General features: G+C 56.5%; 2 protein-coding genes across 2 annotated transcripts in view; both read right to left on the bottom strand.

Moving 5' to 3' along the window:
• Positions 1 to 448: 448 nt before the first annotated feature.
• HSPB1 (heat shock protein family B (small) member 1) lies at positions 449 to 1,869 on the bottom strand. The gene is made up of 3 exons (XM_014455390.2): positions 1,370 to 1,869; positions 848 to 911; positions 449 to 759 (listed from the first exon to the last, which is right to left on the bottom strand). The coding sequence occupies exons 1-3, from the start codon at positions 1,737 to 1,739 to the stop codon at positions 570 to 572; spliced, it is 624 nt and encodes a 207-aa protein (XP_014310876.1). The 5' UTR covers positions 1,740 to 1,869; the 3' UTR covers positions 449 to 569.
• A 7,522-nt stretch (positions 1,870 to 9,391) lies between these two features.
• SRRM3 (serine/arginine repetitive matrix 3) overlaps positions 9,392 to 13,067 on the bottom strand; it is a 32,020-nt gene continuing 28,344 nt past the window's right edge. The window contains 3 exon segments of the mRNA XM_023753420.1: positions 9,392 to 10,898; positions 12,663 to 12,705; positions 12,708 to 12,792. Of these exon segments, the coding sequence (XP_023609188.1) occupies positions 10,664 to 10,898; positions 12,663 to 12,705; positions 12,708 to 12,792 (363 nt within the window). The 3' untranslated portion in view covers positions 9,392 to 10,663.

Below are 13,067 nucleotides of genomic sequence, written 5' to 3'. Positions count from 1 at the left end.
GGAATGGGTCTTCTGAATAGTCCCACCTCCCCTACCATCTAAATGGTCCTGTCCTTCTCTAGGAGAATAATAAAGTCATGATGAAGTCAGTATCAGACTCTGAGCTCCCAGGAAGTTCCCCTCCCCAGGGGAACTGCTGTCCCCGTCTACCCACCCCCAGCTAGGTGTCCCTGAGTACCCAAGCCTCGGCCAGGAGCCTCCCCTGGTTTCCCTGGCTCCCACACCTGGCTTTTGGAGTTTTAATTGCTGGTCACAATCATTACTTCTCTTTTAATGGACACAGGGCTGGAGAGCAGGGCTGTGCCCTGTGATGGCCACCATTGTACCCACAGGGCCCAGCATGGGGCTGGGTACACTGCAGGGCCTTGGCACATATGAGGAATGTGTGAGCCAGCAAATAGCACCAACTCCTAGGCCTACACACACACCAGGGTCGGAGGCAGTGGCGGGCAGTTGCTTTGAACTTTATTTGAGAAAAACAGAACATAAACGTATCAAAAGAGCAGACAGGCTGACAGGCGGGGACGGCCGGTGATGGCTAATGCGGGTCTGAAGCCGGGCCAAGGCCTTCACTGGGCTCCGGATTGCTCGGGCTTCCCAGCTTCTGGGCCCCCAAGCTGGGCACGAGCCTCGAAGGTGACGGGGATGGTGATCTCTGATGACTGGTTGGCCGGCTTGGGCATCGGGGCCTCCACGGTGAGCGTGCCCTCGGGGGACAGGGAAGACGACACCAGGGTGGGGTCCACACCAGGGGGAAGCCTGGACGCGCAGAAAAAGGAGGACAAGAGTCACACACAGCGGAGTCACCGCATCCTCCCGCCCCCCACCACCGAGTGCCCAAACTCACGTGTATTTTCGAGTGAAGCACCGGGAAATGTAGCCGTGCTCATCCTGTCTCTCTTCGTGCTTGCCTGGGGGAGGGAAGGAGGTCAGAGGGTGAGCGAGGGACCGCCTCTCAGCTACATCCAAACACGCCCCGCCTAGTGGCCGGGACTCATGGCCGACCCAAACTGGTGGAGAGTTTTGGGGGCCCCCCCCGGACTGTCCCAGGCCCTCATGGACTTCGGCAAAGTTCCATTTGCCTGGCGCACACGCCCTCTCCACGGACCGGGAAAGAGGCAGGGACAGCGCGGGGAACCTGGACACTGGGGGTGGGACTGGGGGGTGTAAAATCTCCGCTGGGAGAGGCCGCCTCTTCCCCCAAGAGCGGTTTTTGGGGCCAGAAGTTCCTTTGGGAGCTATCCTCACGCCCCATCTGAGGAGAGGGCACCGGCGGGTGTCCCCACGAGGCTAAGTTTTCACGGCCCGGGCTCCCCGCCCGCCCCGCTAGCTTCATCCCCGCAGGGCCGGCTGGGGGTGGGGTGCTCACCGCTGATCTCCACCACGCCTTCCTTGGTCTTGACCGTCAGCTCCTCGGGGGCGAAGTGGTTGACGTCCAGGGACACGCGCCAGCGGTCGGGCGTGTGCTGGATCTCGGAGACGCCGCTGCTGAGTTGCCGGCTGAGCGCGCGGCTGTAGGCGGGCGCGGCCACCGCGGGGGCGCCCTCGACCGCGGCGGCGGGGAGCGGGCGCACGTAGCCCGGCCAGCCGCTGTGGCTGAAGCACTGCGACCACTCCTCGGGCAGCCGCGGCATGCCGAAGGCCTGCTCGAAGAGGCGGTGGTGCACCGGGTACCAGTCGCGGAAAGGGTCCCAGCTAGGGCTCCGCAGGAGCGAGAAGGGCACGCGGCGCTCGGTCATGCTGGCTCGGTCCTGGGTTTGCTGGCTCGGTTCTGGGTTCTGCGCGTCTCGCTGAGGCTCGGAGAACTGCCCGGCGCTGGAGCCAGCAGCGCTTTTAAAGGGCTTCAGCCGGGTATTTTTAGCAGGAGGTGCTTCAGGTCTCTATTAATGGCAATGACTAGTTAGGGGCAGCCCCTCCCGCTGCATACCGGGGCAGGGGCGGGGCGAGGAAGGTTCTGCCCACATCTGGAACCTTCTCTGGTTCAAAAAAACAAATGACGGGAGTGCTGATGCTGATGCTGATGCAGTGCCCACTGCTGGACACTCGCAGGCCTGGGCGCTAACGCCCTGGGCCACTGCCTGTGGACAGTCCCATCCTTTTGTCCAGGTGGACAAAGATGAGAGTAGTTGAGCTACTCGTCCCAGGCCGAACAACTAGGAAGTGGCGGAGCCAAAATCTGAACCACAGTTATCTGTGATAGAATGCTTTCAGAAGCAGTCTGGTGTGGTTTTTAGGAGTGTGGGCTATGGAACCAGACTGCCTGCGTTCAAATCCTGGCTTTGCCATTAACGGAAGAACTTGTGCAAGTTAGACTCTTTGGACCTCAGTTTCCCCATCTGGAAAATGGAGATGAGGATGATGATGATGATGCTCACATCATTGGATTGATGTGAGCATTCAATGACTTCACGCAAGCAAGACTTTTCGCCCAGGGCCTGGTACATGAGAACTGTTAATTACTGTTATTGTCTACCTGGAATTGAAGAGAGGGAGGAGGGAGGAGAGTGTGTAGGTAACCTCTCCCTGTTGCAGAGCCAGTGGCATGTACGGGTCTGACCATTTCCCCTGCCCCCAGCAGTGGGGCTGGCCCAGATGAGAAACCCCAGGTCCAGTGCTGAGAGTGGGGGGTCAGGAGGAAGGTTATTGTCAATCTCTACATTATATCTATGCTGTGAGCAACCCTGAAAGGAGTTACACAATGCCAGGTTCTTTCCACAATGCCAAGTTCATTAGGGGAGACCTCCCCGAAAAGCCAATAGACTCCCATGCAGGCTACACAAAGAGAGGGGGAGGTTACATGAGCAAAGTTTCCGTCACTGGGGGAGTCTGCAGGAGGAGAGGCAGGCCTCCGTCTCTAGCCAGGTGGCTACCGTGGTGGCAGGCATCTGGTGGAGTAGAAGTCTGGCAGGGATCCAAGCATGGCCCGTGGTATAGCCAAGCTTGAGGTAGTAGGAGCTCTGAATTCTTACGGTCACCAGGGGTGGAGGTCTCACTCATAGCGGTGTCCAAATGGAATCCTTTTCTGTGTCCAGACTTGTGGTTTTGGGCCTTCTGGGCCCCTCCTAAGGGCGTTCCCATTACACCCCATTACCTCAGTCTTGACATACCTCAGTCTTAGCTGACAGTGACTCCATATTGGATTGTCAAAGGCGCCCAGAAATTCCGCTCTGCTCTTGCTCTATACAATCTATTTTTCCTTGAGGACAGGGAACCTGAAATGCAGCAACCTTGAGTCTAGTCTGGGCTTTGCCATTGGCTTACTGTGTGATTTTAGAGAAGGCCCTTCTTTCTCTAGGCCTCAGTTTCCCATTTTGCAAGTTATAATCACAAAGCCCCTTTTGTTTTTGATTCCCACAGTACAAAGGGGGAGGGGACTCCAGATGGTACAGTTTGCTCAATCTTGCTCATAACCTGAGGCCTGTACCTTGACCCCACCTCCTACCTGACCACCTATGGGATCCAGTCCCCAATATCTCTCCTCTGGGAGAGAGTGGTGCCCCTACGCTCCTGCCGTAATCCTAACATTCCCTCTTTCCTGCCTTTATAGGTGCTTCCTTGTCCAGCCTTCCTTCTCTGTCCTATTATCTTCTTAGATGAGGAGACTGAGGTTGAGAGTGACTGTCCCACTGTCTCCTGTAGGACACTTAGCAGAGTAAGCCTCTTGCCTCTGCTGCTCAGGGCTCTTACCCTCAAGGGCTCTTACCTTGGAGTTTCCTACCTCCTCTCTTTCTGAGACCCTCCCTGCTAACAAGTTCCATAGGAGGCCTGTTCTGCCCAGGACACTGAGAGGCTGGAAGCCAGACTCCAGGCCACGTACCTTGATGAACAAGGAGTAACAAGTCTCATGCCCCATCTAAGCCTCAGTTTCCTCTTCAAGAGAGAGAGCTCCTGGATGCCTTTCCTTCTTTTTTTTTTTTTTTTAAATATATTTCTTTATTGGTTTCAGAGAGGAAGGGAGAAAGAGAGAGAGATAGAAACATCAATAATGATGAGAGAATCATTGATTGGCTGCCTCCTGCACACCCCCACTGGGGATTGAGCCCAGACTCCAGGCCACGTACCTTGATGAACAAGGAGTAACAAGTCTCATGTCCCCTCTAAGCCTCAGTTTCCTCTTCAAGAGAGAGAGCTCCTGGATGCCTTTCCTTCTTACCCCTCCGCTCTCCATCAGGAAAGAGCTGGGACTGGGCCACACAAACCTGAGGTCACCTCCGGAAAGACCTCTGAGCCCCTGGGGTTCTACTGAGCCAAGGGTGGGAGGCAGACAGTACCCCTGCCCTCTGCCCCATCTCCCTTGCTGGATCCTGTCATAAGCCCAGTGAATCTCAGTTGGGAACTACTGGCCGCACCCCCCAAGGGTCTCAGCTTCAAGAAGCCCCGGCTTTCACTCCTTGGCACTCCCAGCCCCATAAAGTCAGGATGAAGTCAGGAGCCAGGGAGGGCCCTCATCTGCCCCTGCCTGCCCACCTGGCCCAGACTGGAGCCCAGGTGCCCCACCCTTGAGGGAGCTGTCAGGTGTAGTCATGGGTGCTTTCAAGTGTGGTCCTGCCAGGCCCAGCCACGCTCTGGGTGGGGGCACTTTGTAGACACAAGCTCCCTTCATAACTCCCTTCATCTTGTCTGAAACCAGGCAGGGAGGATCCATCCTGCTGCCCCAGCTAGGGGAAGCTGTACAACCTGAAGCGCAACAACACGAGCGCTCTGCCCACGGCCGGTGGGCGGCAGAACGGAGAACTCAACATTCATCTGCAATGAGCCAGTTCTTGAGGGACTTGGGTCACCCTGCCAGTCACAAGGGAGGGGACATGGGTAGCTCTGGGGCGTTCCCATTACACCCCATTACCCGTGGTAAGAGGGGGTGGGTTGTGGGGAAAACTGGGTTTTGGGGTCAAACAAGGCTGGGCTTGAATCTGGGTGCTGCTGTTCACTGGCCTGGTGACCTCTCTGAGCCCGCATGTCCCCATCTGCAAAATGTGGCTAGCAGTCCACCCACCTGGCAGGACTGTGGTGAATCTCAGATGCAAGAATGCGTGTGAAATGCCTGGTGCTCACCGTGTGAATCCTTAAGGAAAGAGGGCCTTTAATTTTGGATATTGAGACTTAGATTAATGAGAATTCCCCAGTTGCATGAGCATTAGAGCATGTCCAAGTATCTTATCAGAGTCTCATTACTGAGATGAGGAAACTGAGGGTCGGAACTGCCCAAGGTCACAAAGCTGGAAGGGGTCTGAGAGATTGGAACTCAGGACTCCTGATCCTCTGTCCTGCAGGGGAGCGACTGCCAGGCAGTCCAGGGAGTGCGGTGGGCTTCTGGGAACAGGGTGCTGTTTTCAGCAAGGGTTGCCTATCAGGGCAGGGAGGGTTGGGCCAGACTCTCTGGGTTGCCTCCATCCCTGATCAAGATGCTCTTCCTCCAAAAGGCTGCACCCTAAACCCAGCCACAGGACTTGGCAAGAGGAACAAGGGCTGAATGTCAGCTTCCACTTGCCCACCTGCCCAAATGGTCTTTGACAATCATCTGCTCTAGCATTCCAGTCACTGAGCTGCCAGGGGTAGTTCTTCTGGGATTAACAGGACAATTAAGTCCATCCCCTAGGGATTTCCCAGAAGCCATTGGGAGGGGGAAGTGAAGGAAGATGGGCGCGGTAGGGTCTGGGGTTACTTAATTGGAGGGGGCCCTCCTCTCATCCGTGGCCCCAAAGTCTGGGATATTCTGAGACCTGCCTCCCATCCTGGCACTGTGCCTGAGGCCGTAGGCACAATAGCCACACCCTTGGCTGGTATTTGCCAACTGTGGCTGAGCCAGCTCCTCTTTCCCTGACACAACCTCAGAGAAAGTTCGAGAGTCTTCAGGCAGCTGTGAGAGCTCCCTGGAGAGGCCTGACAGCTGACAGATTTCGCTTGTTGCTGAGCCTGCTGGGAATTGAAAATGTGAGCAGCAGTAATTAGAGCTCATGGGGGTTGGGGGAGCACCAGGTCTTTCCGGAGGTGTCTAGACACTGACCCTCCGGCCTGCCCACCCGCTAGGCCTCGGCTTCTGGCTGACCTTGGGATCACATCACCCCCATCACCACTGAAGGGGTGGCAAGGAGGGGCCAGGTGGAAGGGGACCCATCCTCTGGCCCCAACTGCCCTGCTGTCCAGCAAAAATAATCTGTGTAGCTTGGGAGTCTGGGGACCTGCTCTGGGACCTTAGCCAGCGGCCGGCTCCCATGACTCATTTTCTTCATCTGTGCAATGAGACCATTGGACTGGATGTTCTCTAAGGCTCCTTCCAGCACCATGAATCAACAGTTTCTCCTCCACTTCCCCCTCCCCCAGGTTCCCTACGCTGCTGCTCTGCCATCTAAGGCTTCCAGAGGGGGTGTGTATGTGTGAGTGCGGGGAGGGGTGAGGGAGGATGTGGAGATGTGGCATCCGTGGAGGTGGGAGTCCCGACAGCTGAAGCACCCCCATGTCTCAGGTGTCCTGAGAGACTTTCTCAGGCAGAGGGGGACCTGGAGAAGGAAGGGAAGGCGCCTGGTGATAGGACCAGTTTGTTGAATATGCCTTCAGCTGAGAGAGACTGGTAAGAGGCCAGGGGGCTTCCGAGAGCATTTAAGAGAGGCAGGGGATGGGGGGGGGGGGTGCCAGCTGGGACACCCAAACTGGGCATGTGCACTTGTGACTTGCTACCCTGAGTCTGGGGCTGCAGGAAGCCAATAGGAAAACAGGACATAGGAAAGCCCTGTCCAGCTGCCAGGTTGCTGAGTATGTTGGGAGGGGGAAAGTGGGGGCAGGGGAAAGAGGGGGGGACAGGGGGAGGGTATCCCTGCGGCTCCCATCTGTGGAGAGAGAACCTACAGCATCCCAAAGGCTCACACCCTGGGAAGGTTCCCCCACCCCCATCCCATTTCCCCTTCCTTGTTACCAATGCAGAATTGGAGTTTCCTGTTTTCCTGCCTGCCTTCCTGGCAGTATTTTTCTCTTTTCCCAAGGTACGGAGCAGAGGCTGACCCTCCGTCTGTGGGAGGGACAGGGGTTTGGTACCCTGGTGCCCTCCGCGTCTTTTCCCAGGGAACGGCCTTTCTCAAATAGCCAGTGAGGGCGCGGAGGACGTGAGCTTCAGGCTTCGGGCTGAAGGGGACCCTCCCCGAGGCCTCTCCTGTTTTGTGCCCCTCCCCGCGGATCCTAACTGGCAGCTTTTCCTCTCTGTCGCCCTCTAGTGTCTTCCTGCGGCCACCACACCTTGCCTTTGGGCCGCTGCCTGCCCCAGGGTTTCTGGAACTGCTCACTGCAGGGCCCCCTTGTTCACTCATTTACTCATTCCACAAACATTTCAAGGGCAACCATTTTACAAGGCTGTGAAGGGGAGCAGAGACCAATAAAGCGAGGGCTGGGCTCCAGAAGCTCACAGATTTATGGGGAGAGTAACTTGCCAACAAACAACTGGAACATGAGTGTAAGGCCCTAAAGTCAGGAACAAATCCAGCACTGGAGGAACTCAGAGAGGCAGGAGTGGCCACCACAGCTGGGGACCAGAGTCTCTCAGAATAGGAGGCAGCTGAGCTGAGCCTGAACCTGTGGAGGTGAAGGGGCATTTTTGGGGGGGCCCAGGGAGGAGGGTCAGCTGACCTGGAGTAAAGGGCAGCGGTGGGAGAGGAGGTTGGGGGGCTTGCAGGAGGAAAGGATTGCTGTTCCAGGTGGAGCCATTCAGAAGCCTTCCAAGTCCTATGAGCTGGTGAACTTGGTCACAGGATGGATGCAGGGTCCACATGGCAGGAAGCTCTGTTTCATTAATTCAATACTATGTCCTCAGAGCCAGGGACTGTGTGGTACACAGTAGGTTTTCAATAAGTGTGTGTGGAATGAGTGAATGAAAGGTTAGATTTGCGTTTTAGATAGAGCAGGAGGGATGGGAGAGGGCAAGAGATGGGTATGGGAGGGGTGCTAGTGAGAAGCCCGGGATTGTTGGGCCAGGAATGGAGGTGGGGGGCAGAAAGGGAAGAAGTGGTACCATCTGGGGAAAGTGGTACCATCTGCAGGGAACCAATAGGAAAACAGGACCTAGAAAGCCCTGGCCAGCTGCAGGAAAACAGGACCTAGCTGTGGGGTGCAGGGAGGAAGGCCTCAGACTGAGGAAATGGAATCAGGGAGTGGGAGCAGGAATGGGCTCAGTGTGAGACAGGCTACATTTCCATGACCACCTTGTGTTTTATGCTCCCCTGCCCAGGAGGTGACATCTCCCTGTAGCCCCTAAGGTGTGCCTGAGGGTTAAAGAGACAGGTGCTTCTTTGACTAGCTTTCTCAGATCAGAAACAGTCACCTCCTCAGGCGCCCCTTCTAGGAGGATGGAAAAGGCACTGGAGAGGCGGGCATGTGCTGACACAGCCAATGGCTTCAGGAGCACGACCCCCTGCTCTGGGGACCAGACTAGACCAAGGATCTCTGTCTCATGGCTCACACAGGTCGGAGCTGTGGACATGCCGTATGCCTCCTCAGCAGAGGTGGACCAGGGGGCCCTAAAGCAGCGGTTCTCAACCTGTGGGTCGTGACCCCTTTGGCGGTCGAACGACCCTTTCACAGGGGTCGCCTAAGACCATCCTGCATATCAGATATTTAGATTCCGATTCCTAACAGTAGCAACATTACAGTTATGAAGTAGCAACGAAAATAATTTTATGGTTGGGTCACAACATGGGGAACTGTATCTAAAGGGCCAGAAGGTTGAGAACCACTACCCTAAAGGCTTAGTGTTTGTGTGATCCAAAGTTGCATGTTGAATTGTGGGCATGTGCACACCTTCTGAGAAAAGGCTTCCCGACCTTCATCAGGTTCCCAAAGAAGAGTAGATTCAAAACCAGGTTAACACCCACCACTCTGAGAGAAAAGAAGGAAGAGGAGGGGGCGGAGAAGGAAAAGAAGGGGAGGAGGAGGAGATTGTGTGAATTTGTTCAGATCTCTATAAAAGAAATACAATGTAACTGTTAAAAGGAAAAAACAACTCATTACTCTAAACTCTCTTTCCAGGCCCCACCCTAGGGTGCCTGGATTCACAGCCACATGTTACTCCAAACTGTGTTCTAGCCATTCTGGAACATTCCACATATAGGGAAGGTCCTGTGTATTGGCCCAGCCTCTGCCCCACCCCCACCCCCACCCACTGCTGAAGCTAGATGGGGGTTCAGGACATGGGAGTGATCATCTCGGGTCCCCATTTTCCTCCTCACTGAGCTGCAGACTCAGGCACCTGGGCAGGGGGGTCGATGTGCTGGGCGCTGGTTCCTTGGTGCCAGTTCTTCTCTCTGGGTCCCAAGGAGTCTGAACCCCTCTCATTTCTCAGTGGGAAGGACCCCAGAACCCCATGCCCTCCCCACACTCTCCAGGTACCCAAATCCACAGAAGTCTGGTCTCACCACCTGCCCTTTGGGCACTGAGTGTTTTATTAGAGTCCCAAGTTTCATCCGCACCGCGGAAAAAAAAAAAAGGAAGTGGGAAATAGAGAGAGGGGAACCCGGACCAAACCCTAGACCCCTCCCCCCAGTGGAGCCCAGGGCATCTGCCCTATTGGGCCAAGGAAGACTTCATTAGATCCCTGAGGGCCCCAGGAGGAGGGGGCTGGGAGCAGCAGAAGAGGGCTGGGGGCCACTGCTTCCTGTCAATGCCCCAGGCCAAGGCCCTCAGTATAGATCCTACCCTTCCTTCCAAGGGCTATAGCACCCTTCTCTGGGAAGCCTTGGCTGGCCACCTCCTCACCAAACCCTGAGGAGGAAGTGCTCCCTTGGGCAGGGCCTGAAGCTACGCTATCCTCTGCCTGTGACTCAGACAAGGGGCACATGAGAATACCAGGGCCTGCTCAGTCATTAGGCTGCATTGCTTCTCCCTTCTCCTCACAGGCTCTTCTTCCATCCACTCCTTCTCTCTTCCACCTCCTGCCCTGAGCCCCTTTTCATCTCAGGGTCAGATTCAGTTGTGGTCTGTATGTCCCACCTCTTGTCATGCACAAGGCCTGGCTTGTGTGGCCTGGGACCAGGGAATGAGGTGAGGCCTGAAGGGGAGAGACTGGCCTGGAGAGAAAAGGCGGGACCAAGAGTGAGCTCCCTGGCTCTTCCTGGCACTCCTGGGCCTGGGGAGGGGTTTGGGAGGCTGTGGGGCCAGCCTCCAGCCCTCAGCCAGGGTCCTCCTGCAGCCAGCTCAGGAGGAAGCAGCTCCCCAGCCTGGATGGTGCTACACCAAGGGTTAGGCCATTCTTCTTTCTGTCTAACTTATATCCTGCTTGCTGTCCCACCTCCTTGCCTGCCTAGTGGTAGAGAGGATCCAAGGGCTCTGCTGAGTGGGTAGGGGAGGCTCCCAGGATTGGCACCTTCAGAGATGTCCCTGGGTCCACTGAGCTGAGATCCCCGGCCTGTGAGCTGGCATCAAGCAGGAAGTGGGGCAGGGTGATCCCTGTGTTCGAAAAGGCTCTTTGTTCCCTGGACATGGTGGGAGGGCAGAAGGTGGGGGTAGGGACCCTCTAGAAGCAGCAGAACCCAGGTCCTCCTTGTCTGCAGGGCACCTACCCTCAAGGTCTTCCCTGGCCCTGGGACCTCTTTGTAGCAATAGGGTGTATGCCCCCCATGGATCCTGGGGCCTGACCCCTCGCCTCTCTCTGTGCCAGGGGGCACCACTCGGGATCTGTATGGGCTCAGAAGCCTCCACTCTCTGAGCTGCTCCGGCTGTGGTAACTGGGACTGGGGCTCCGGGAGGGGCTGCGCGTGTGGCTTCGGGTCCCTCCACTTCGGCTGCTGTAGCTTCCGTGGCTGTGGCCAGGGCTGGGGCTCCGGCTGGGGCTCCTGCTTGAGTAGTCACTGCTCAGGCAGCTGGAGGAGGAGGAGGAGGGGCTGGGCCGGTAGTAGGGGATGGGCCGCTTTCGGGCACTGCCAGGAGGAAAAAACCGATTACAGACCATCCAGGGCCCTCACTTGGGCCTGGAGCCCCTCCCCAGCAGTGGCCAGGGTTCTGCTGCCTCAGGTGCCCCCCCTCCCACCCCAACAGGATTGGACAGTCAGTGGTCACTTGCCAATTTCATGCTGATCATTTTGTTTTTCCTCACTTGTCTGCAGGGAAAGGGAACCCGAATCTAGACCTGAGTAGGTGCTCAATAAATATTTGTTGAATGAATGTGAGTTTTAAATATAGACAATTCACATCAACCAAGCTAAGCGGCGGCTTCTGTGCATGGAAAGGTTTGTGGATATGGCCCAGCTCTGCTCCTCTGGTCCCCACAGAATGGAGGACTTGGGGTTTTCAGGTCACGTGAAGGGAACAGGAAGAGACCCCTGGCCACTGCTGCCCATGCCCACAGCCTGGCCCAGGCCCACTGGCCCCCTCTCCTCACTCAGCTACCTCCCACCAGCCCTGGAGTTAGTTTGAAGCCAGGAGACTGTGACCCAGAGGAAAGAAAAGAGAGTTGTTAAGGGGGCGGCAAAGCCCCATCGCACTGGGTTAATTCTAAGGAAGAAAACAGGTGTACGTTAGTGGGAGGAGGAGGCAGCCTGGGAGAGGGGCTGCGGTGGGTGCCAGGTGGGAGGTGTGGGAGTCTGCCAATCTTAGGACCTCCCTCTTACGTCTGGGGGTGTCCCAAACCTGGTGGTCTGGCCTTTAGCTCTGGGGTGAAGGGAGGAGACAATGTGATCATCAAGGCCTATGAAGGGCCCGTTTGAGAATCCGACCACGTGAGATCTGAAAAGATGCTGAGGGAGGCCTGCTATTGCTTGGACATGAGAACAGGCACCCAGAGAGGCCCCCGATCTCCCAAGGCTGCCCAGCAAGGCTGCGGCAGAGCTGGGCTCAGAATTTTGCCTGTGGCCTTCTACCCCATGGTAGGGATGTAGGACTTCTGGGTGATTTCTGCAAACAGACCATCGGCTCACCCGGAGACCCAGGCCCAGACCCTCCAGCCCTGGCAGAGAAACTGATCATGGCACAGCCCCACTGGACTGTGTGGGAAAGGTAAGAAGGAGGGTTCCTCCCACAGCTGCCCCAGAAACCAGGCTGCTGGTGCCCCCTCCTCCAAGTTCCCCAGGGGGCTGGAAGGTGAGCGGTGAGGTTAGTGAGAAAAGGAGAGGCAGACAGACAGCTGAACAGAGCCAGATCAGCTCACATGGGCATCTCCCCTGCAGCCTGTGGAGAGGGGGTCCACTTGGCCCCCAGGCTGGCCACAGGCCACTCAGCAGGCTGGACCTTGAGATGAAGGAGAAAAGGAGACATCATTGCCAGGAGATGAATGGAGGCGGGGCGGGTGGGGCTCCCTGCATGTGGAGCAATGATGGGCTCTTGGCAATGATGGGCTCCTCCCATCATTGCCAGGAGATGAATGTAGGCAGGGTCGGCTGGAATCTTCAGAACTTAATTTCAGGTGTGTCTCTTTCCACCCAGACCCAAGTACAGATCCCCCTTCCCTCTATGGGCCTTCAGGCCCCTACCGGGACCATGCCCTTCGTGAGGCCTTCCTCCCTCTGAGTCCACCCCCTCCCCAGAGCCACCAGGTCTAGCCGCTCTCCTCTCAGAGCCCTCTCCCCTTTCCTGAACCCCCACTTCCTCTCCTCCAGCCTTCTCCCCTCTCTGCCCTAGGTTCAGTCGGCCCCTCCAGGAGGGCCTTCACCCCCTGGGTCCCTGGCTGGTCCCCGGCCCCTTCCTAAATGGTGATGCGCCGCGGCTCCATGAAGTTGGGCGAATCCCGGCGCGCTTGCGGATGGGCGAATAGTTGCGGGAGCGGTTCCGGGTGGGGGCGATGTCGGACAGCGTGCTTGGGGAGAGTTCGAAGTCCTTGCTCTGGGGGGCGGCCGGAGGGAGCCCAACGGTGATAAGGGGCGGGGCAGGACTTCTAATGGAACCTACCACCAAACTAAACTATGGCAAATAAAATTAAACTAACATCAAGAAAAATAAAAAATCAAGTAAAAAAAAAAGGTGGAAAAAATAAATATATGCTGGGGAGAATCGATCAACATTCCTCTCGGTGCATAAGGCCCGAAAGAAAAAGGACTAAGTTCTAGTCCGGGAGTCTTGTGAGGGTAACACTGGTTCTAGATTATATAGTTTTGTAA

The sequence above is a fragment of the Myotis lucifugus genome, unplaced genomic scaffold (assembly GCF_000147115.1).
Source record: "Myotis lucifugus unplaced genomic scaffold, Myoluc2.0 scaffold_45, whole genome shotgun sequence".
In the NCBI taxonomy this organism is placed as follows: domain Eukaryota; kingdom Metazoa; phylum Chordata; class Mammalia; order Chiroptera; family Vespertilionidae; genus Myotis; species Myotis lucifugus.
Note: the sequence above shows the minus strand (reverse complement) of the source record. Positions and strands in the feature narration are given on the sequence as shown.